The following is a 24,605-nucleotide window of genomic DNA, read 5'->3' as shown; positions in this document are numbered from 1 at the left end:
AAATAATTAAATATTAACATGAACATTAAAATACTTCTCTGGTTTCATTTTAGAGTTGAGATGGGGGATTAAGTAGTAATTAAAGGGTGGAAACAATTTATAAATAGGAAAAATTAGTCAAGTTTTCTACATAAGTAAAGGATCCAAGAAAAATGGAGCTAGTGTTTAAGATGTAATAATGTCCGAAAGTCACATAGCAATCCCTTCATTCCTCCCCCCATTCTTCCCTCCGTTCCCCCTCTCCCTCCACCCTGCCTTGACTACAAATGATACATTTTAAGACCCAGTACCTAGGGTAGATAGTACTGAACCTTGTATCTATTCATGTATACCTAGTATAAAGTTTAATTTTTTCATTAGTCATAGTCAAGTAAGAGACTAGCAATAAGGAATAATGGAAAATTATGCAATACATTATAATAAAAGTTACATGAGTATGGCCTTTCTCTTCCTTTTCTGAAATTTTCCATTTAAAATTATGCAGTTGAAGACAGGTAACTCAAACTGGGGAACACAAAGTGCAAAAAAGGAGGGAATATTGTAGAGATTTCACCTGTGATATTCATCTATGTGTTCCACATAGATCGAGGGCTGATGTGTAATACTGTATTTGGCTTGAATTGTTACCTGCGTTTGGTATGTCCATGCATTTGACTTCAGACCTTTGTTTTATCTTTAGCATAGGATACCAAAACGAGAATCTAAAAGCATTTTACTAAATAAACTTTTAAGAAATAGCTCTCTTTGTAGAGTAGGCCATACATATATAAGTTGGTAATTTAGAAATGTTTCATTTTTTTAAGAAAGAGACCATACCGGGCTGGGAAGGTTTCTCAGTGGTAGAGCACTTGCCTTGCATGCATGAGGCCCTCGGTTCGATTCCTCAGCACCACATAAGCAAAAGGAAAAAAGCCGGAAGTGGTGCTGTGGCTCAAGTGGTAGAGTGCTAGCCTTGAACTTAAGAGCTGAGGGACAGCGCCCAGGCCCAGAGTTCAGGCCCCACAACCGGACCCCCCCCCCCCAAAAAAAAAAAGAAAGAAAGAACGAAAGAGACCATACTAACATTATTCTGGAATAATGGTTTGCAAAATTTGAAAATAATCCAGTGTACAGCTACCATAATTAAAATATTTAATGTTTTATTGAGAAAAGAATGTGTTAACTAGAGAAAATACTTCCAAAAGGAAGAAATGATTTTTAACTTCTCTAGCTACAATAATTATAATTTTTAGTTTATTATTCACACTACATTTACAATACTCATAAACCTAATACACACTAAAATTTGCTTTACAGATAAAAAACATATTATGATTTAAATTTTAAATAAGAACTAAATTGTTTTGTGTTGCTATGTAGCAATCATATCAGTGTGTAATGTTTTTCAAAATGTTTCAAACTATTTGATTAAGAAAAGCTAAGTTTATCAATCAGCATAGCTTCTTCATGGGTGAATGAGTGTATAGGAATTACTATTGGTGTTAAATGTTGTGTTAAAGGCTTACTATAGATAATTTATAGACATAGTCTTTGTCATATTGTAAGTTACAAACTTGTACGAAGTGTTAGGTTTTTACTATCACAAAGACATTTATTGCAAGGGGTAGTGGCTTAATCCTATAATCCAAACTATTGAAGAAGTGGAGATTGGGATTAAAGTTCCAGGCTAGCCCAAGCAAAAATTAGCAAGACTGCCTTCTCAGTCAGTTAAATGGGCATGGTTGTTCATGATTGTAATCCTAGGTACTAGAAAGCATAGATGAGAAGAGCACAGGTCCAAGGCAGTGCAACCCCAGGGAGAAATGTGAGGTATGTCTGAGAAAATAAACAAGTATTGGACACGTGACTCACCGTTAAGTGTACCTCCCCCACAGTCCTTGAATGAGTCCCTGAATTCAGCCCTGGTACCTCAAAAACAAAGGAAACACATTCTTGAAGCATGGTGCGTGTGTTGTTTTTTTTCTGCTGAGTTTATATAAATGTTTCTTATTCCTAGATGAATATATTTTATCTTGTAACAAAGATGGAAGATAGCAAATCTTTGCCATATAGAAATCTTATGAATGTACAAAGTGAAGTAATTGAACTTTTAAAAGTCAAATGAGTAAATACATAATGATAGTGGACATATTAAAGCTTATCAGTGATCTTTAATTTTCTTACATAGGTGTTTATAGAATACTGATTTCATTTTCCTTTGCTATGCAGCCACCACAAGCCTGCTTGCAGCACTTTACAGTTTTATCTGTAGCATTGTAGCAGTGGCCTTGTTGTATGGATTATGTTATGGAGCTTTAAAGGTGAGCAATAGCTTATAGTCTGTTGTGTTCTATATGAAAATTGTCAAAAATTGACTAATAATGGTTCATGCTTCCTGGTTCTACTTTATCATTCATTTTCGTTGTCTTCATATACTGAGCTGTATTCTTATTCTTTAAATTTGAAAATAGCTTATGATAATTAAAAGAAAGTTTTTTTCATATATTATTATAGGTTAATATTAGGAACAGTTAATAAAAAATGAAGTTCATCTGTGATGGAGATGAACATAGCAATCTCAGAGTATGAAATGATATTTAGATTCCTGTTAAGAATTTACGAAGCTACTATTTCTCATATCGAAAGGTTTCTTTAAACTTTGAAGAATAATTTCTGACTGGCTAGGGTTGTGGCTCAATATTAGTGTACTTGCCTTGCATGTACAAGTCTCTGGATTTGATCCCAACCTGCAAAAAACAAAAATCAAGTTCAAAGGTTGCATACTAGTGTTGTCATTGCTGGTTTAGAAAGATGTAGGTCAGAAATTTTCTTAATAGAGACCCAGAAACACAACATGAAGCTGCAGAGCTTCTGCATGGCAAAGGACATAGCTAGCAAGATCAATAGAAAGGCCACGGATTGGGAGCCATACAATGGATAAGGGTCTCATATCTAAACTATACCTGGAACTCAAAAAAATTAAATCCCTCAACAACAAATCCTCAAAAAAAGAACTGCCCAATAAATAAGTGGGCTAAAGACTTAAAGAGAAACTTCTCAAAGAGGAAAGAAGAATGGTCAATAGACACATGAAGAAATGCTCAACCTCTCTAGCCATAAAAGAAATGCAAATCAAAACAACATTGAGATTCCACCTCACCCCAGTTAGAATGGCTATAATTAAGAACTCTAATAACAACAGATGCTGGAGGAGATGTAGCCAGAGGGAACCTTACTGCATTGTTGGTGGGAGTGTAAACTTGTTCAACCACTTTGGAAAGCAGTATGGAGGTTCCTCAAAAGACTCCACATAGAGCTCCCCTGTGACCCAGCAATCCCACTTTTGGGTATTTACCCAAATGATCACAAACAAGACCATACTAAAGCTTCCAGCACAACTATGTTTATTGCAGCATTATTTACCATAGCTAAGATATGGAACCAACCCAGATGCCCCTCAGTAGATGAATGGATCAAGAAAATGTGATATATATGTATATATGTACACACACACATATATATACATATATATACACACATATATGTATATATGTATACACACACAATGGAATTCTATGCCTCTATCAGAAAGAATGACATTGCCCCATTTGTTAGGAAATGGAAAGACCTGGAAAAATTTATATTAAGTGAAGTAAGCCAGGCCCAAAGAAACATGGGTCCCATGGTTTCCCTTATTTGCAATAACTAGTATATGTCTGGGGCAAGTAGAAAAGGTCAAAAGCTATGTACATACAACCAGATAAGATGAAGTTAAGCAAAATGAACCCAAGATAAGGACACAAGTGGTTTTTTTCTTTCTTGCTGTTGTTTCTAACATATTTATAAGGTACCATGTGATTTTTGTTGTTGCTTTGTATGTTTCTCCTCCATGGTATAACCCCTGTTTTCACTGTATTTGATATTGGTATAATTTGGGGAGGGGAAGTGAAAAAACAAAATGTTTAAATAGGGATACATGTTGACACATTGTAACAATGAGATGTACAAGACAATATGTTGAAAAATGATCTTTATAATCTAGGTGGTGTGGGGAGGGGAGAGTGTAGTTGTGGAGGTGGGAGGGAAGGGATGGTAGGGGCAAAACAAAGGAAGAGGAGGTAACAATGCTTGATAAGAACTGTACTCATTACCTTGCTCATATAACTGTAACCCCTCTGTACAGTATTTTCACAATAAAAAAACTTATTTAAGCCGGGCGCCGGTGGCTCACGCCTGTAATCCTAGCTACTCAGGAGGCTGAGATCTGAGAATCGCGGTTCAAAGCCAGCCCGGGCAGAAAAGACCGTGAGACTCCCATCTCCAATAAACCACTAGAAAACCGGAAGTGGCGCTGTAGCTCAAATGGTAGAGCGCTCGCCTTGAGCTGAAGAGCTGAGGGACAGCGCCCAGGCCCAGAGTTCAAGCCCCATGACCGACAAAAAAAAAAAAAAACTTATTTAAAAAAAAGATGTGGGTCAGTTTTACAAGGTCCCTTTTACAATTTTGTCACCAAATTGTAAACATAAATGTTGAAATATTTTAATAGATAAGTCATAACTAGACACATTCTTAATTTTTTTGTTTCGTTATATTTAATAATGCAAGGCAGAGAATAACAGTTGAAGAGCTGTGAAAAGGGACCCACAAAATCCTTCATTTTACTGTGTGCTAAGAACTATGTTAAAAGACATCTCCTGTTGTTAAAGAGCTTTTAGATGAGCTATGTAAGAACACACACAGTACATAACCATGAAGGCTCTAAAAAACAGTCCGACTGATACATAAATTGATTACCTTATTTCAGCTGAAAAGGATTAAAGGACCATTCTTAGGGCTTGGATTTTAGCCAAATTTTGAAAGAACATAGGAACTAAGTAGTTGAAACAAAGGATTAAAGCATGGAACTGGCAGGAAATTGTGTTGCATAAAGCAAACAGTAATTTGAGTAATTGGAAATTTGAGTATATGAGGAAAGGTATCTGAGCTCTAAAGTATCTTAACTTTGAATATGTTGGAGTAAAAATGAAATATCAAATGATTTGAGATAGGCAGTGAAAGAATTACTCAGTTGAATTTTAGAAAGATTATTTGTCTCTACTGTAAAGGAGATTGAAGTCTAATCAGGAGAAACCAAAGCAGGGAGACTACTGAGGTTTATTCTAGAGGTTAGAATAGATATTAAGGAAAGCTATTTTACTCTTTTTAGGATAATAGTGAGGGTTGGGCATATGAAAACTGTTTATGGCAGTTTTAAAAAGATTGCAGACTTGATTGCATTTTAAAGGTAAGGAAAAGGGAGAATTTTCTAAAGGAGAGAGAATTCATGGAGCTAAGTAAGCCCAGGAAATAACTGAATGCAAAATGAAGTTCAAATTCATGGTTTTCCCATATGTACCTTCTGAACTAGGCTAAATACAAATGATAGATCTGTGTTTTGGGCTACATTTTTGAAAGCAAGTAATTATTTGGAAGTTGTAATCATAGAAATTAACAAGTACATTAAGTTTTCTAGCCTAGTACAAAAGCCTGCTCAACTGTAGTTACTCCCCAGAATATCAGTAATTGTAAAACTATCAATAGACTCCAATATCCAAAGGGAGAAAATAATTTTTTCATTTTTTTCTCTGGGATATAACATTTGCATTAGATAATTTTAGTTACAAATATAACTCATTATAATGTAATAAATGAGTGGATATGGGAGTACACATTGCATATAGGGTTTCATTATAGTGGTATGTGTGTAAAGCCTTTCTCTGTTAGTAGTGTTGCTTTCTGCAACCTGGGACAGCATGATGGGATACCAAAGCCAAAGACAGAGTAGGGAAAATGGGAAAACAGTGGCTACTCTCTCTATGTTTTTTTCTTATTTCTTCAGCTCTGGTATCATCTCATCATGCTGTCCCAGGTTGTGGAGAGCAACAAGCAGAATGTGTTTCCAAGAGTTATTATGGAAATATTTAGGAAGTACTTAGAAAGGCCTAGGAATTGGGGCTCTAAACAGTGTATAATGACCACAGTTTTGATTTAGACATTACCAAAAAAATTTTTTGTGTGGTAGAACAATTTCCAAGACTATATTAGAGGGGAGAGAAGGCAAGTTTATTAAAAACTACATTTCAGTTTCCTGCTTTTCTCATTTCTCTTCCCAAATGATGAAGATGAAGAATTTGAGTAGTGCTCATCACACAGAATATGTCCACCCTGTAATTATTCATGTCATGCCAGTGGACCCCATAGGATAGCAATCCATGAGCCAGGCTGGCATGGTATGCACACATTTTGTTGGCTTTGGAAGCTTATCCTTTGCATATTGTCTTCTGGGAATATGTAGTTTAATCTTTAAGGAAACAGTTGCAGAATGCGTGCCTGGTGTTCTGGAAATGTAATGGTATTATTACATGAGCAAAAGTATCAAGAAAGCAACACACCAACTGTCAGAATTTTTCTTTTGCTTATCCTCTGCTATTTACTATACCAACTTACCTATCCTTCAAAAAAGAGCACATAGTTTACTGCAAAGTAATAAGTAAGTTAATTTTACTTGAATTATGACAAATGACAGCCACACATGCATCAGAAGCAAGGTATTCCTCATAAAGAGCTTTAATACAAAAATAAATATGTAGCTTTATTACCAAAATAAATCTCATAGCTAGTGTCTAACTCAAAGGAAAGTAACAAATTGAAATTTATTTGGAATAAATACAGTTCATAATTTGGCTAATTTTTACCTTAAATTTAATAACTAAAATATTAAAATGAAAGAAATTATAAGCTTATTGCATTAATTATATTTTCAACAGGATTCATGGGATGGCCAGCATATTCCAGTACTTTTCTCTATTTTTTGTGGATTGTTAGTGGCAGTATCCTATCATCTCAGCCGACAAAGTAGTGATCCATCTGTACTTTTGTAAGTGAAACCATTTTGTGGGGGGAGAAGGGATAGTCCTGGGGCTTGAATTCAGGGCCTGGGCATTGTCTCCTGACCTTTTTGCTAAAGTCTACCACTCTACCAGTTGAGCCACAGCTCCACTTTCAGCTTTTTTGATGGTTAATTGGAGCTAAGCATTTCACAGACTTTCCTGCTCTGGCTGGATTTGAACTGATCCTCAGAACTCAGCTCCCTGAGTAGCTGAGATTACAGGTGGGAGCCACTGGTGCCCAGTAAATCATTTGTTTTTATTTTTTAATGTTAGTAAGTTGACATTTATTAAAATAGCTTCTGAGACTTCTAGCTAAAGTGTTACTGTCCTAATCTGTCTATAATCTATATTCAAAATATATTAACATTTTGTCATGCTAAACATATTAAGATAAGGATGTTTGTTGGAGTTTTTTCTCTCAAGTATCAGAATTCTTTTTAATAAGAATATTTTCACTGTATGTGTACATTATTATACACTTTTTAGAGTTTACTATTTCCTAGTAACTAAATATACTTATGTTACTATTCTAAGCTTTGCCATTTAAAATGACTGCTTTTAAGGTTTACATATGTATTTTTATTAATAACCTTCTTTGGCTTTTTAAATTTAAAGTGCTTTGGTGCAATCTAAGATTTTTCCAAAAACAGAAGAGAAAAATCCAGAAGACCCTCTGTCTGAAGTAAAAGACCCATTGCCTGAAAAACTAAGAAATTCTGTTGTAAGTTTTAGCTTTTTAAATCACTTTAAATAAATTAAAATTTTAAACATTTGATATAATACATACTTTTGAAATTTTGTAGCAATTGAGAAAACTGTTTAGTTCCAGCAGATAGGATAAAGCATAATTGCCTTTATTCCAGACTTTAACATATTGGTTGAACATCCTTATTCACCTAAAAATGCAGATTCTAGAATCCAAAACTTTGAGTACTAACATAGTATCACAGCGGAATATTCCACATTTCACATCACATGGTGGATCACAGTCAAAACACAAGAGCACTAAAAATATTGTACAAAATTTCTGTCAAGCTATGTCTCTAAGATGTACATGAAACATAAATATAGTAAAACCTAAAGTCCTTCTAGTCCTAAGCATTTTGCCTATGAGTTAGTCAGCTTGTATAAGGAATGTTATTTCCTTAAAGTTACTAATATAGTATGTCAGACATTCATTTTCAGGTCTGATGACATTAGGTAATTTCATTGATCATAGAATTTTTTATCCTGTTCAGGTTAGAGTAGAATCTGAAAGATACAGTAGTTCTTGTTTATCTTCTATTTCACATTCTATGGTCTGTTACCCAAAGTCAACTACAATCTGAAGAATTCTGGATATAAATAACCCATAAGTTTTCAGTTGCAAACCATCCTGAATTGCATTATGATTTCTTCATCATTCCACCCAAGATTATTAAGTATCCCTTTGTCTAGTGTATCTGTGCTGTGTTACACTACCCATCCATTAGACACTTAGCCATTATGGGTATCAATATGGTAATGAGGTTAGGTACTATCTGTGGTTTCATGTACCCTTTAAGGGCTTTGGAACATAATACCTATGGATAAGGGGTTACTTCTATATTAATGTAAATTAAATACTTTTTGTTATTGTTCCAAGAAAGCATGTTCTTTTAAGTGCTTTATTTTTCAAATGTAATCTGAAATACACTTAAGTAATGGGAGAAATTCTTTTTAATTCCTAATTTAAACTTAAAATGATGCCTTATTCTTTCAGTAGTTATTTTAAAAATGAATTCTGTATACATGTTTCCTGGAACACAACATGAAATATTTCTCAGTTTCATTTTATATTATTCCCATTTGCAAAAAACTGAATTTAGCAAGGTAAATTGGACATAATATTTACTTTCAAAGGACATGAACTATCCTTTTTTTTTTTTTTTTTTGGTCGGTCATGGGGCTTGAGCTCTGGGCCTGGGTGCTGTCCCTGCGCTCTTCAGCTCAAGGTGAGCATTCTACCCTCTTGAGCCACAGCCCTGCTTCCGGTTTTCTAGTAATTTACTGGAGATCAGAGTCTCACAGACTTTTCTGCCTGGGCTGGCTTTGAACCATGATTCTCAGATCTCAGCCTCCTGAGTAGCTAGGATTACAGGTGTGAGCCACCGGCACCCAGCTTCCATATTGTTTTAAAGACAAGGTTTGTTATGTTGCCCAGGCCAGTCTTGAACTTATCGACCTTCTGTCTCAATCTTCCAAGTATAGAAAACTAGAAATACAGAACTGACTCAAGATATAATTGAGGCAATTTTTTTTATGACTTTTAGTTTCCTTGTCAACAAAGGATTTTTCATGTTAAACACAGTATTATGTTATGAGTGTAGCATATAAAATCTAAATCTTACAGATTGACAACCAGTGTTATCAAGCAGTTTCTAGTTTTTACTAGAGATTGAATATTCCATTTCTGAAAATTCAAAATTGGAAATGTTCCAGAATTGACATTCAAAAGTTCCAGATTTGGGAACATTTTAGATTTTAGATTTTCCTTTTAGCAATCCTCCTGGTAAAGCCTATGTAAATATTCCAAAGTCTGAAAAACTCTAAAATCAGAAATAGTTCTGGTTCTAAAAAGGATATTCATTCTGCATAACCACTGAAAGAATCTAATTCTTGTAAGTAAAATGAGACATAATGGTTTAAAGACGGGGTTTTACTTAAAAAATTAAAAATACGTGGCTGACTCAGATGTTTAAGAATTCATGAATGTTTTGTCCATGTAAAAGAAAATTTTACAAACCAATGGGAAAAAAATCTTAGTGTGATACATTGACAATGTGAATAACTAGGTAAGTTGTTCACTTTCTTTGGCATAATAGTGCTAGACCAAAACATAAGGAAATTAAGAGAATAAAGTAGGATTTATTATAGCTAATTATTATTTGAAAGAAATATTTAGAAATGCTGGAATATCAAAGAAAAATTATTTCTTATACTTTGCCTAATTAGCAATAAAATATATAAATTAAAATACAGATTATAGCACATATGAAATTACATGTTTCTTTTTACTTTTGTCCCACAGAGTGAGCGTCTACAGTCTGACCTAGTAGTATGTATTGTAATCGGTGTGCTGTATTTTGCTATTCATGTAAGCACAGTGTTCACAGTATTACAGGTAAAAAGTGTCATTTTGTTATTTTATTTGGGAAAAAGTAACTTTGCACTTATTTCTGATTTGATCATAATATTTGTCCATTCAACTTTGCTTGTTGGATTGAAACAGGACCTCACTATGTAACCCAGGCTGACCTGGAACTTGTGTAGCTCAGACTGACCTTGACTTGTAATTCTCTTGGTTTCTACATCCCAAATTCTGCAGTCCAAGCAAGTCTGCACCACTATACCTACCCTAGTCTTGGTTTTAGTAACAAAATTTACTGTCTTATGACTTCTTTGCGTCATAGATCTGGGAGTGTAAGCCAAATGATTCTAGATTTGGATCTTTTATGTTGCTGTAGTCTTTTGACATTCCTAATTTTCTTGCTTACTATTGGCTGTTGATCATAGTTCTTTTATTTTATTTATTTATTTTCGGTCTGGTCGTGGGGCCTGAACTCTGGGCCTGGGCGCTGTCCCTCAGCTCTTCAGCTCAAGGCTAGCACTCTACCACTTGAGCCACAGCGCTACTTCTGGCTTTTTTTCTTTTTGCTTATGTGGTGCTGGGGAATCGAACCCAGGGCCTCATGCATGCAAGGCAAGAGCTCTACCACTGAGCCACCTTCCCAGCCCCAATCATAGTTCTTTTCCATGTGTTTTGTTCTGTGGGCTGATTGTTTTAATGAAATAGCATCTAGTTTACAGAGTACATGTGGTTCTAGAGAGAAAAGCTCAACACAGGTATATTCTTTTATAATATGATACTTGAAATGACATTCCTACTACTTTTTCTGTTTTTTTGTTTTTTGGTCATAGAGACCAACCCTGATGATACACAGAACATGGGAAGGGAATATACGCAGGCATAAGTACCCAGAGGCAAGGATTCATCCTATGCATATAATGCATATCATTCTCTCCTAAAATTCTTATTCCAGTACAGAAGCCTCGAACCTTATCTACGTCAGGTTTGGGTCTGAGTGAAGCACAGGCATTGTTTAAGGGCAGCGTCTCAAAGGCAATTCTTGCCATCTGTAGCCTGCAAATAAATACCACATTTAGTGCTCTTATTCTTTTGGATATATCCCTGTTGTCTTCTTAGAACTTTTGTTGTATGTGAATCTGCACATTCTCTTGGCCTTTGTATTTCTGACAAATACCAAGAGAAAGTATTTTTTTTTTACTACTGGCCTGAAAGATACTTCAATGGGTATAACGTTCTAGGGTGACATTTTTTTCAATGTGTGTGTATTGTATGATATTCTAGACCATCTTGGAACTCATTGTGAAGTCCAGGCTAGCCTCAAACTATTTTCATGCTTCAGGATCTCTGAGTGCTATGATTATAAGTGTGCAGCACCACACCCAGCTCTCTTTCAGTAAAGATGTTGCTCCACCATTTTCTCCATTCCTTGGATGTGAAGACTGTGCTGCTAAACTTACCTCTATTCCTATGTAGATAACTGCTTTTCCTGCTGCTTGTAGGATCCCCTCCCTCCCTCCCACCCTCTTTCTCCCTCCCCCTCCCTCTCTCTTCCTCCCCCTCCCTCCCTCCCTCCCTCTCTCTCTCTCCCTCCCTCTCTCTCTCCCTCTCTCTCTCTCTCTTTCTCTCTCTCTCTTTCTCTTTCTCTCTCTCTCTCTGGGGGGGGGAGGGAGGTGGGTCATGGGCTTGAACTCTAGACCTAGGCACTGTCCCTCAGCTCATCAGCTCAAGGCGAGCACTCTACCCCTTGAGCCACAGTGCCACTTCCACTTTTCTGTTGGTTAATGTGAGGTAAAAGTCTCATGGACTTTCCTCTTCTGGTTTCCTGACCAGGCTGGCTTTGAACCACGATCCTCAGATCTCAGCCTCCTGAGTGGCTAGGATTACAGGCATGAGCCACCATCGCCCAGCAGGATTTTCTGTTTTCACTAATTTGATTATGCTATAACTTCCTGTAATTTTCTTCATGTTTTTATGCTTAAGGTTTGCTTGAGGTTCATTGAATTTGTGGTTTGTACTTTTCATTAAATTTGGACAATTTTGGCTATTATTACTACTTGAGATTTTTTTTTTTTGTCGGTCGTGGGGCTTGAACTCTGGGCTTGGGCGCTGTCCCTCAGCTCTTCAACTCAAGGCGAGCGCTCTACTGCTTGAGTCACAGTGCCACTTCCGGTTTTCTAGTGGTTTATTGGAGATAAGAGTTTCTCGGACTTTCCTGCTGGGGCTGGCTTTGAACTGCAATCCTCAGATCTCAGCCTCCTGAGTAGCTAGGATTACAGCGGGAGCCACTGGAGCCAGCTTGAGATTTTTTTTTTCTGTTCTTTTCCCCCTGCTTTTTACACCCTACTGCTCCTCCCACCCCACTCCACCTATCTTTATACTGCCTAATGGACTTAAATTTCATATAGTTTTGGCCTTCTGAAATAATCCTTGGTTTATTATAATTGTTTTCCTATGTTTATTTTTCTTGTCAAAACTAGGGTTTGAACTTACGGCCTTACACTTGGTAGGCAAGCATTCTACCACTTGAAGTATGCTTTGAGCCTTTTTTTGCTTAAATTATTATTCAGATAAGGTCTTAGGTTTTTTTGTTCAGGGCTGGCCTCAGAGCAGGATCCTCTTTACCTATTGTGTAATTGCTGGGATTACAGACGAGTGCCAGCATACCCAGTTTATTTTTGAGATTAGTGTCACTATTTGCCAAGGTTGTCTCATAATGTAATTCTCTTGATCTTCACTTGTTAAGTAGCTGGGACTTCAGGGATGAGCCACTGTGTCATTATAGCTTATTTTTTGAGATAGGATATGGCTAACTTTTTGTTTGTGCTGGGCCTCAAACTACTATCCTCTCATTTTTTTCTTCTCATATAGTTGAGAATATTGGTGTGCATGACTATGTCTAGTCCCCTGTTTGTAGTGTCTTATTAGTGTCTCCTTCTTCTACTTTACTTTTGAACAGAAGGAATTGGGTTATTACTCTTCATGTCCTTGTCTTCTAATTCTACCATTTATATAATTTATGAGTTGATTATAAGCAACTACTTTCTTTTCCTTCTTTGTGAGTTGTTTTTTTTGTTTAATTTTTATCATAAAGGTGGTTATAAAGGGGTTACAGTTACATAATTAGGTAATGTGTACATTTTGGGCAATGTTACCCCTTCCCTTGCTCTTGTGTAGTAATTTCTCATCAGATGCCATAGGCTTAGTGGATTTATACATTTTACCTTATTAGATGTTGAATAATTTTGTATTTCCAGAAATAATCTTGGGTACATTGCCCTGAAAGTCATACTGAACACTCCTGGAGTAGGAGGCAGCATGGCTTCTGCCACTCTGCTACAGAATAGAATATAACACCACATTTCAGATATCTATACAAGCAGATGATTTCACTTTCATAGGTGATTTAATCAGAAAATACTATGCATATGGAATGTACAAATATGAAAAATGGTTATTAAGCTGTAAAAAGGTCTTTGCTGTTTTCCATTATCTGATGGAAAATTGAATACTTGATAGTGTGGTCCTGATGTGTTTTGTTTTTAAGATATCTGAGATGTAGCTAGAGCCATATGTTCCCCACTACTTAGGAGAGCAGCCTTTCAGGTGTCTACCAGTGGTCTGTGAGTCTTGTGCTTTTCTAGCTGGCTCATGGAGGCAGGCACTGGATGCTGTACTCTTGGATTGTTTTGTATGGATTTTTTTCCTTGGCTTTATGTTGTTTCCTGACATGCATGTAAATGCTGGTCCACATTCCTCTGCATACTGGATAAGAACATCTGAAGATCTCCAAAATCCTTTCTCTACAGCTTTCTTTTTGGTAAATTGTGTTTCTGGTGAAATCTAGTCACCTGTTCTTTCCAGACTCTAAACTCTTAGCTCAGCTCACAGTTCTCTGTCTCAGGACAGTGAACTGGGGCAGCCAGAATGCAGCACCTTCATTCCCTTTCCTGTAGGTTTCAGGTTTATTTCTATGTGCCCCATTTGTTATAAGCCACTTGGTCATAATATTTTGCACAGTTTTGCTTGTTATGGGAGACTGCATCCTATTATTCCATTTGAAATAACAAAGACTTAAAGAAATAAAGACAATTTTATTTGACACTTTTGCCCATTTTTTTTCCTCTTCCAATTTTAACTCTTACTTCCTAAACTCTTGAAATTGAAGTAAGGTCCAGTGGGTCATCAGGGTGCAGATGGACACTCCTTCATGTCCATGAAGTTCCAGAGTTTCCAAATATGTATAAATTTTAGATTCGAGTATTTGATGAATGGGTACTTGATGTTCATTTTGTAAATTTAGTCGTGCATAGAATCTCTTCTAATAATAAATGTAATTACTCCATTCTGCTCTTCTCTCACGTGCAAGTTTCACTTATATCGTTTATTCTACTAATTAAAACATCTTGGTACATTGCTCTAAAAGTCATACTGAACACTTCTGGAGCAGGAGGCAGCATGGCTCCTGCTACTCTGCTATTACAGAATAGAATATGACACCAAAGTCTTTAACACATTTCAGATACCTATACAAGCAGATGGTTTCACTTTCCTAGGTGATTTAATCAGAAAATACTATATACATATGGAAATGTTCAAATATAAAGAAATGGTTATTTGTTAGACTGTAAAATGGTCTTTGCTGTTACCATTATAAACCAATCTGAAATCTGAAGTTCTACAGTGAATCTCATGGTCACCTCTCATTTTCTTACCTTTGTTTTTCTTCTAGCCTGCTCTCAAGTATGTGTTGTATGCACTAGTTGGCTTTGTGGGTTTTATAACCCACTACGTGCTTCCTCAAGTTAGGAAACAGTTACCGTGGCACTGTTTCTCTCATCCTCTGCTGAAGACAGCAGAGTATAATCAGTATGAAGTTCGAAGTAAGTATTTCATGAACAGTCTTGAATATTACATTTCTTTTCTCTTTACTTTGTGGATAAGTGACTGAGTTAAACCAAGTGTCATTAAGTAACACTTTTACTTATGTTTCTTGTCCTTAGATTTGAAGCTATCAATGAATCAAACCTCTTTCAGGACACTGAGTTTTCAGCTGAAATAAAAATATCAGTGCTACAAAGCCAATTTTCCACAGAATAAAGTTACTTGTTCCTTCTCTCAATTGTTTCTCACAGATTTTATTGCTGAATCCTCCAGTGTATGACTAATTCTAGTCTACTCTTGCCCTAATCTTTCCCTTGCCATGTAACAGCATCTTAGCACTCTTAAAGGCCTCTATTTAAAATGTTTTTAATTAAGCCATAGTGAAGAAAGATCTTTGTTCTGTTCCACCAGAGACACTATGTCCTGCTAGTCAGGAGTATAAAAAGAATTGATAAAGTAAAAAGACATTAGAGGCATTTTCTAGTTGCTGTTATTTGGATTTGGGATGAAGTATAAAATGATTCAAAAGAGATAGAAGACTAGTCCATCTGGCAAACTTGCTCCTTGCCACTATTAACTCTTGACTTTTTTTTCTTGTGTAATAAATAAATACCTAGAGGTTTTAGAGATTAAAGATTAGGCTGGGGATATAGCTCAGTGCCAGTGTACTTCCTGAGTATATGCAAGGCCATCAATTGAATCCTCAGCCCTGTTAAAATTATAGTAGGAAAACAAAGGAGGGGGGGTAACAATGCTTGTCAAGAAATGTACTCATTACCTTACTAATGTAACTGCAACCTCTTTATATAGCATCTTTACAATACAGTAAAATTTAAAAATTATATGTAAAATGAAATTCATCTGAATGTAAGTCATTCTAAGCTGAAAATTTCAGAGTTTATAGAAGTTGACAGTTGATTAGAATAGTGGGTTTCTTACCTTTTTGGAGGGGTAGTACTAGAGATTGCTAGTCAGGTGCTTTACTCCTAGAGCTTGCTTGTCTCCAGCCCCTTTTAGGTTGGTTACTTTCAAGCAGGGTTCTGCTTTATGTATGGGCCAGGTTGCACTTTGATTCTCCTACCCTGCATCACTGACTATGACTGGCCTTTACCACTGTGCCCAATCATTCTGCTTTCTCTTGTAGTTCTAGGCTACAGGACAATAGCTGTGTACCACTGTGCCAGCAATTGCTAGAGATGGAGTCTCAAGAACAACTTTTTGCTTAGGTTGACCTCATATTATGATCTCTCAGTCTCCACCTCCAAGTAGCTAGGATTACAGTATTAAGCTAGTGTACTCATTTTCTCATAGTTTTCACTGATAAGAGCTTAAGTTGTAAGCTTTTCCTTTCTTGTCACATTGCCAGCTTATTTCATGCATTAGATAACATGCCTTCTTCTTGACTTTGCCTTGTTAGATGCAGCCACTATGATGTGGTTTGAAAAACTTCATGTATGGCTTCTTTTTGTGGAAAAGAATGTCATCTATCCGCTGATTGTTCTCAATGAACTTAGCAGCAGTGCAGAAACAATTGCCAGTCCAAAGAAACTAGATACAGAGTAAGTCCAAGAGTCCTCTAATCTAATTTGTCAGACTATAAATAATTATTAGTGATGTCTTATTGTCATTAAAGCCATGTCTCAAGTATTGATTAAATACTAGCTAAGCACTGTCTCTTTGATATAAGGCAATATAATTTTTTTTTAAGCTGAAATTTTATTTTTGGCTTATCCTTTTTTGAACATCAGATTTTTTTCTTGGCATATTTTCTACTCTAAAAATCTCATCAGAGGATATGAGTAAAGTTAATTTTTAATGAGAATTGACTGGTTTGGTGAATGGCTAATTTTGTACACTCAATAAATTGTTCCATGTCTGTGGTCATTTGCCTATGTGATTATCTATATTTTTACCCTTGTATGTGCCACATTTTGTAGAACAGTGTTAATTTTTTTTTTTTTGCCAGTCATGGGGCCTGAACTCAGGGCCTGGGCGCTGTCCCTCAGCTCTTCAGCTCAAGGCTAGCACTCTACCACTTGAGCCACAGCACCACTTCCGGCTTTTTTCTTTTTGCTTATGTGGTGCTGAGGAATCAAACCCAGGGCCTCATGCATGCAAGGCAAGCGCTCTACCACTGAGCCACCTTCCCAGCCCCTGTTAATGTATTTTTATGTGCAAAATGCAGTTAATGTTAAAGTCATAGAAATATTGAAACACTAGGCAACCCAGTGTGAGAATTACAACTGATTATTTTTTAAACATGCTTATTTATGAAGAAGAAAAAGATCATAGTATATACCTATAAATACATAAATATCTGTGTATACATACAATATTAAAAGATAATATTGAATGGGATATGGTGGTACACACCTGTAATTCCTGCTCTGTAGGAAGTAGAATTATAAAGATGTGGTTTGAGGTCAGCTTAGGCAAAAAAATTCATGAGACCACAAGTCGTTATGTTGAAAACGAACTTTACAACTTTGGTGGGAGGGGGAGGAGGAGGATGGAAAGGGAAACAAAGGAGGAGGCTACAAAATGCTTGATAAGAAATGTACTCATTATCTTGCCCATGTAATTGTAACCCCTCTGTATAGTATTTTCACAACAAAAAAAATTTCATGAGACCCTATCTCAAAACACAAGCTCAGGTGTGGAGGCATGCACTTGTGATCCCTGCTGTGCAAGAGGCTCTAGGTAGAGGGATCACAGTCTGAGCTCAGCCCCAGGAAAAACAGGAGACCTTACCCAAAAAATAACTAAAACAAAAAAGGGACTGAGTGTCTCACAAAAGTGTTAGAGCACCTCCTTGGAAAATGCTAGGCCCTGAGTTCAAATCGCACTGCTGCTGCAAAAAAAGAATATACTACTCAACTCCTTTCAGGATATGATTTGTTTAGCTATATAAGTCTTATTTGTTTAGTTTATTTGCTTAATTTTTGAGCGGGTCTCACTATGTGGCCTGGTGGAACCTACTGGGTAGCCTAGGCTGGCCTCAAACTTGCCATTCTCTTGGCTCAGCCTCCTCAGTGCTGGGATTATAGACATGTGCCACCATGCACATGATCTTTATGATTCATTTATAGTAATTTATATAAATATATACGTATGTTAATTAAGTGACGATTCTTCTAAAGTTGACAGATGTGGCAGTGTTTTCGGCCATGAGTTGATGCATTGTACTTGTTTCTTGTTGCAGGTTAGGTGCTTTAATGATCACCATTGCTGGCTTGAAGTTGCTGCGATCCTCTTTTAGCAGCCCTACCTATCAGTATGTTACCGTCATCTTTACTGTGCTGTTTTTCAAATTTGACTATGAAGCTTTTTCAGAAACCATGCTATTGGATCTCTTCTTCATGTCCATACTGTTCAACAAGGTAATTTATCACTGAAAGGAATTACTCTGCCAAAACTGCCTCCTTATGTAGTAATCTATTTAGTGAGGATTAAATTTATATGACTTTTGACTTTTTAATCCTTCTAGTCAACTAGTTATTTTGAAACACGCGCATGCACACACACACACACACACACACACACACACACACAATTCCTTGCTAGGTAAAAGATTAGCTAATATAGAAAAATTAGAGAAACATTAACATGTGTATATATTTTAAATAAGATCTTTTTAAAATGTGATTTTTGAATAATTTTAGATACATGAGTGGTAGTGAGTGCTGGTGGTTCATGTCTATAATTAATCCTAGCTACTCAGGAATCTGAGATCTGGAAGATTGAGGTTCAAAGCCAGCCTGAGCAGAAGTCAATGAGACTCCATCACCAAAATAACTAGCAAAAGCTAGATAATTTAGTAGGTATAAAAATGTTATTGCCAGCCACCTACTCAAGTAATTACATACCACTTTCTCCTTCTGTATTGTAATAAAAGTTTGAGTACATTCTGTTGCACATTTAGAATCTGAAGTTGTCCAATTTACTGCTTTTGAGTAATTCTGATGGCATCATGATGATATATCACTTCTACTTTCTGTGATCTTGATCATGTTAGTACTATGAATTGATAGCACAATTCTAATCATAGCCAGGAATACTAGGGTTCACTTGCATTTTCTAATTGATTGAAATTGTTATTTATTTGATCAATTGATTGTAATGCTAGGGATTAAACTCAAATCTTCACACATACTAGGCAGATGTACACTCTCAGTCCTGATTTCTTTTTTAAATTGATTTACAAATCAACTAAAGTATTCTATTTTTAAAAATTATTATAGTTTTTGTTGTTGCTGTTAGTTGTGGGGCTTGAGTTTTTGTGCTCTACCACTTTAAGCCACAGCTCCTTTTCTGGTTTCCTGACCAGGCTGGCTTTGAACTGAGATCCTGAGATCTCAGTCTCCTGAGTATCTAGGATTGCAGGTATGAGCCACCAGTGCCCAGCTTACCTAAAATATTTTAAGAGATGAGGTACAGTTGTATAGACATTCCACCAAACTAGTGAGAACTATTTTTTTTTAAGATTCTGTGATATGTTTTGAGAGTTGTGCTTTGCATTGTCTAACATGCAAAGATAATCTTGGAACATACACAGCATCCCTGGTTTAGCATTGAAGACATGCTCAAAAGCAGAAGATCCAAAGTTGAGTAATATTAAAATGTGTATTATGTTTCCATTAACAATTGGTTTTGAACATATTCCTAGTATACACATGGAATTTCTAGGCAAATAGTCAATGACAACTGTATTACTGAAACTATTATTTTCAAATTCTTTTTAATATTGTATTTGAAGCATACTTAGTTTCCAGAGCATTTACATTTGAGGAAAATAAATGTCCTAGCTTTACAGACATCTAGATTCTTTTTATTCAAAGACAATGGTTTTGTTGCTTCTTAAACTTTATTTTACTTGTAGCAGTGGTAACATGGCTGGCCAGTAGAGGACAAACAGCTTTTTAAGCACATGAAGCATAAAGGAAGGATCTCTTAAAAATAAGTTCAATGTTTTGGTAATTGATAAATTTTATCCTATTATACAAATGGAAAATATTTCAATGTCATTTCTCAGTTAGGAAGGAAGTACATTTTCCAAGAATTTCACATTCATATTCAAGTACCTATTAAATTTTTTCACTGACGGTCTTTTTTTTCCTCCTGCAGCTTTGGGAACTCCTTTATAAGTTGCAGTTTGTGTACACCTACATTGCCCCATGGCAGATTACATGGGGCTCTGCTTTCCATGCTTTTGCTCAGCCTTTTGCAGTGCCCCGTATCCTTCTAAATAAAATTTCCTAAGACTGGATAGTCATATCCTTGATGAGAATGTCAGCTTACAGGCAAAGCCTTCCATAGTTATAGACTATAGGTGCTATGTGATACAGTATCAAAACCTCAAAATCTTTTGAGTCTACAACTGTCCTGATTTAGATATGTAACTCGTACTAATATTGTGAGCATCTACATAATGAGAAATATATTAAGACTTAATAATTAAGGAATGATAGCTAAAATTTTTATACTTTAAAAATAAATTGCTGTGAATGTTATTAAAGTCAAGAATTTTTAATGCATACATACGTTTGGAAATATTTTAAAATAATCAAATTTTTATAATGATAGTAATTAAACTTTTGTCTGGAATTTTCTATTTTCATTTTTTAGAAGTTTTTTTTTTTTTTTACTGGAGTCAAAAATGTTATTTTTCAAAAAGATTATCTGAATAACAGTAAATACTAGTAACTTCAATGATGATGAAATGCAGATGTTAGGTATCTGCGAAAATTAAACTAGAAAATTAAACTCAAGCATCTATTCCTAAGCTTGACATATTAACTTGTACCATGTACATATTTGAAAATATATATTTGGTTCTTCTCAACACATCAAACCAATTTGTATGTTTCTTGTTGTGTATTTCTGTTGGTAGGTCCTTATGCTGTCCAGTGACACTCTTTTCTGTATTCTTCAGGGGAATCTCATTTCTCTAACTGCTGTAATCTAAATGTGTTTATGAGGCTTTCCCCTCCTTTTTCCTTTTTGGCATATATGTTTAGATAAATATTTAAGTTCCTTAACCAGTTTTTCCTTAGATTCAGCCATGTTGTTTATCCAGGCTGCTGTATCAGCCTTCTTCTCCACCCCACTAAACCCCTTCCTGGGAAGTGCAATATTCATCACTTCGTATGTTAGACCTGTGAAATTCTGGGAGAGAGACTATAAGTGAGTAAAGTAAGATTCTTGAAATAACAACTTATGTCTTTTTTACAAGAAATAAGTATTGACAGCATTTTTACAAGATGTTATTGTTCATCATTTGTGGTGTTAGAATATTTTTGCTAAAAATTTATATTTTTATAATTTAACATTTTTCTAAGTGTTTAGGGAAAATTACTTTATTTTCTCATCTTTTTTCAGCTCAAAAATTTAAAAGTTTTTTTTCAGTGATATTTCTTAGAATTAGGTCACATTAATAATACTGTGGATCTGTGCTGTACAATGTTTTATGGCTATAAGTTATAGAATTGTCACATAGTTTTCTTAGATATAGCTTGCTACTTCTAGAGCTGAACTTTTCTGTTTCTGTTTTTTTCATGAAGAAAAGTATTCAATGACTATTTTTATACATACAGTGTTTTCTCCATATAGATTTAATTCCTTAGGCTAACTGATCTAGCGCTTAGTAACTATCATTGTATGTAATCTGAGAGAAATTATAGAATTATGTATAGTGCATATTTTAAACACATTTATGTAATGCATTATTGCATTGATTTTAAAAAAGATTTATACTAGTTCTACTGACTATAGTTCTACTGACTATCTTCATGACTGTCTACAGTCTTTCTATACAACCACATACTGAGAGTGTGTGTGTGTGTGTGTGTGTGTGTGTGTGTGATGGCCTTGAACTTTGGGCTTGGGTACTGCCCCTCAGCTCTTCAGCTCAAGGATAGCACTCTACCAATTGAGCCACAGCACCACTTCTGGTTTTCTAGTAGTTTATTGGACATAAAAGTCTCAGACTTTTCTGCCCAGGCTGGCTTTGAACCATGATCCTCAGATCTCAGCCTCCTGAGTAGTTAGGATTACAGATGAGAGCCACCAGCACATGGCTACACTGACTTTTTTACTTAGGAAAAATTATAGATTTTAGCCAGGAGTCAATGGCTCATATCTGTAATCCTAGCTACTTAGGAGGCTGAGATCTAAGAATGTTATTTTTAAGCCAGCCCAGGCAGGAAAGTCTGTGAGATTCATCTCCAACAAACAATCTCCCAAAACCTGGAAGTAGAGCTGTGGCTCAAGTGTTAGAGTGCTAGCGTTGAACAAAAGAAGCTTAGGGTCAGTGCCTATGCCCTGAGTTCAAACAGTAGGATTTTGAAACAGTGAATTAGCTTATGAGTTAAAATGTTTACTTTGGTACTTCACCTAGAACCATGCAGTGTTTCTTGTTTCAGTAAAATTTCAGGATTATTTATATATTCTGTCTTCTGGACCATTTCTTGCCCAAAGTAATATTTTGATAATATAGTTCTTAAATGTTTTGGTCTCAGAATCTCTATACACTTATAAATTATTGAAAATGCTATCTATCAATATTTGCTGTGGTAGAAGGAAAAACAAAATATTTCAAATGTTTATATTAAAATAATAATATATCCATTGTGCTTGTAATCCCAATACTAGGGAGGTTGTTGCAGGAGGCTGGCAAGGTAAAGTCAGCCTGTGCCACTTAGACCATGTCTTAACAAAACAAAATGAAAACAATCCCAATATGTCCACTGCATTTAACATAAATCGCATTTAAAAATAGTGAAAAGAAAGGCATTGTTTTACAGTTTCGTAAATCTTATTGATTAGTTGATTAAAAGACAGATGGAAACTGCATTCAGTCTATCGTGGCATGTTGTTTTGCTTGAAATATAATTAAATTTTGACTCCCAGATATATGTTTGAAAAAGAATTATTTTAATAGACTTGTATGACAATGGTAGATATTTTTCTCTGATCCTTCAGTAAAATTCAACAAATGATAGTTTCTTCAAAGCTAGCTGTAAGGTAGAATCTTAGCTGTAAACACTTGGAACTGTGTTATGCAAATTCTGTGTACTTTCAATGGATCTTTTATGTAAGCATAATTTTAGAGTATTATTTATTGATGATTTGCTAAACACTGGCTTACTGAGTAGCATAGGTTTTCCAAATGTTGATTTATTACATGGTAATGACATGCCTCAAAATAAAAATGACTAACTACTGGGAAGCTACCAAGTTTTATGTGGCTACCGACTTCACCCAAATTTTAATATTTGTTTGAAAGCTGTAATTTTATCATTGTCAGCAGATACTGCCACTTGTTTTCCTTGAAATGATGAATTTCTTTTATCTTGAGAAATGTCTGTTGAATCTGAATAATTTTACTCTTCAATTGCTATTTGTAAAAATAGTGTTCAAGAAAGAAAAGCCACCAATTGAGCTTGTAGTTTAAATGATTGCTCAAATATTTTCTCTTGAAACAAACATTGTATTTAGAATCTAGCAGACTGCAGTGTTTTCTCATTTTGCCATATTTCTATATGACACCAAACAGGACTATACTAAGAAGTTGAGATGGAAAAGAACTGCTTCATTAGCAACATTGTAGCATGAAACTAATTGTTTTTCTCCATGAAGTAGTGAAGAGTAGGGTATTTGAGGCCAATGCGTTGATTTGTGCTCAGGCACCAACATTCTTACCCACTATTGGCTTTTGCACCATCATTGCAGTTGTCAACACGGTGAAAAAAGCAAATGCCAATGGGATTTTCTTATGTGGAAAATTTTGATCTGAGAAACTCTTTGAATGGAGTCTTGGGCTCTATGGACCACATTTGAGGAATCATTGGTCTGAAGACCACAGTGCCACTAGCATCAGGATTGTAGCTTCCCCTTGCAAAGAATGTTTCACGCTCTGTGAATACCTTAGAACTACATGCAGTCTGAGTTTTGTGATGCTGGTCCATCTTTATTATTTTGCACATTACACAGCACATTCATAGATGTATTTCAGTACACTGTACAATGAAATAGGGGAAATGTTTGAGCTTGTAGTTTATTTTGTGAAAGTGAGAGAGGGAAAAATTTTAAATAAAAAAAACTGTCCATAAAAGTATGTTACTAAGGAATTTAGCATTATACTAGTTGTTGACTATACCTAGAGACTTTCTAAAGTGATGATATGATATATTTGCTTATGTCCTATAGTTTCTTCCTAACTTTTTATTTCTTTAAAAAGTGTAAAGTTACTAAAAATGTTTTATCTTTTCTTCTTTAGCACAAAACGAGTTGATCATTCAAATACCAGATTGGCTTCCCAGCTTGATAGAAATCCAGGTAATAGTTCTATTTGTGAGTAAGTCAATAACTCCAAGGATTTGATTTCTTTCTACATATGTATATACGTATACATATTTACTTTAACTCCCAATTTGTTGGAAATGCCCTATAAGTTCCCAAAGGTCTTTGTTTTATTTTTGTTTGTTTATGGAATTTTTGAGATGGGACCAAGACAAGGTCACACTGGGTAGCTGTGGCTCACCTAAAACAGTCCTCTTAAGAGACTTTAGCATCCCAGATGCTGGGATTATAGGCTTAACTAGCAATTAAACACACACACACACACACACACACACACACACACACACACACACACGCACGCACGCATGCACGCACACACACCACATACACAACTAAATATCCTTTTC

The 24,605-nt window shown here is 35.6% G+C and overlaps 1 protein-coding gene across 6 annotated transcripts in view; it reads left to right on the top strand.

Annotated features, from left to right (window-relative positions):
• Pcnx1 (pecanex 1) overlaps window positions 1-24,605 on the top strand; it is a 167,411-nt gene that overhangs the window by 114,315 nt on the left and 28,491 nt on the right. For all 6 annotated transcript variants that reach the window (XM_042692870.1, XM_042692872.1, XM_042692871.1 and 3 more), the window contains 10 exons: window positions 2,209-2,300; window positions 6,786-6,895; window positions 7,524-7,629; window positions 9,958-10,050; window positions 14,747-14,897; window positions 16,316-16,457; window positions 18,101-18,278; window positions 20,023-20,131; window positions 20,952-21,081; window positions 24,176-24,234. In XM_042692870.1, coding sequence (XP_042548804.1) covers window positions 2,209-2,300; window positions 6,786-6,895; window positions 7,524-7,629; window positions 9,958-10,050; window positions 14,747-14,897; window positions 16,316-16,457; window positions 18,101-18,278; window positions 20,023-20,131; window positions 20,952-21,081; window positions 24,176-24,234 — 1,170 coding nt within the window. The remainder of the gene's footprint in view (window positions 1-2,208; window positions 2,301-6,785; window positions 6,896-7,523; window positions 7,630-9,957; window positions 10,051-14,746; window positions 14,898-16,315; window positions 16,458-18,100; window positions 18,279-20,022; window positions 20,132-20,951; window positions 21,082-24,175; window positions 24,235-24,605) is intronic.

This window comes from Dipodomys spectabilis, unplaced genomic scaffold (genome assembly GCF_019054845.1).
Source record: "Dipodomys spectabilis isolate Male_0828 unplaced genomic scaffold, ASM1905484v1 ptg000157l, whole genome shotgun sequence".
NCBI lineage: Eukaryota > Metazoa > Chordata > Mammalia > Rodentia > Heteromyidae > Dipodomys > Dipodomys spectabilis.
Note: the sequence above shows the minus strand (reverse complement) of the source record. Positions and strands in the feature narration are given on the sequence as shown.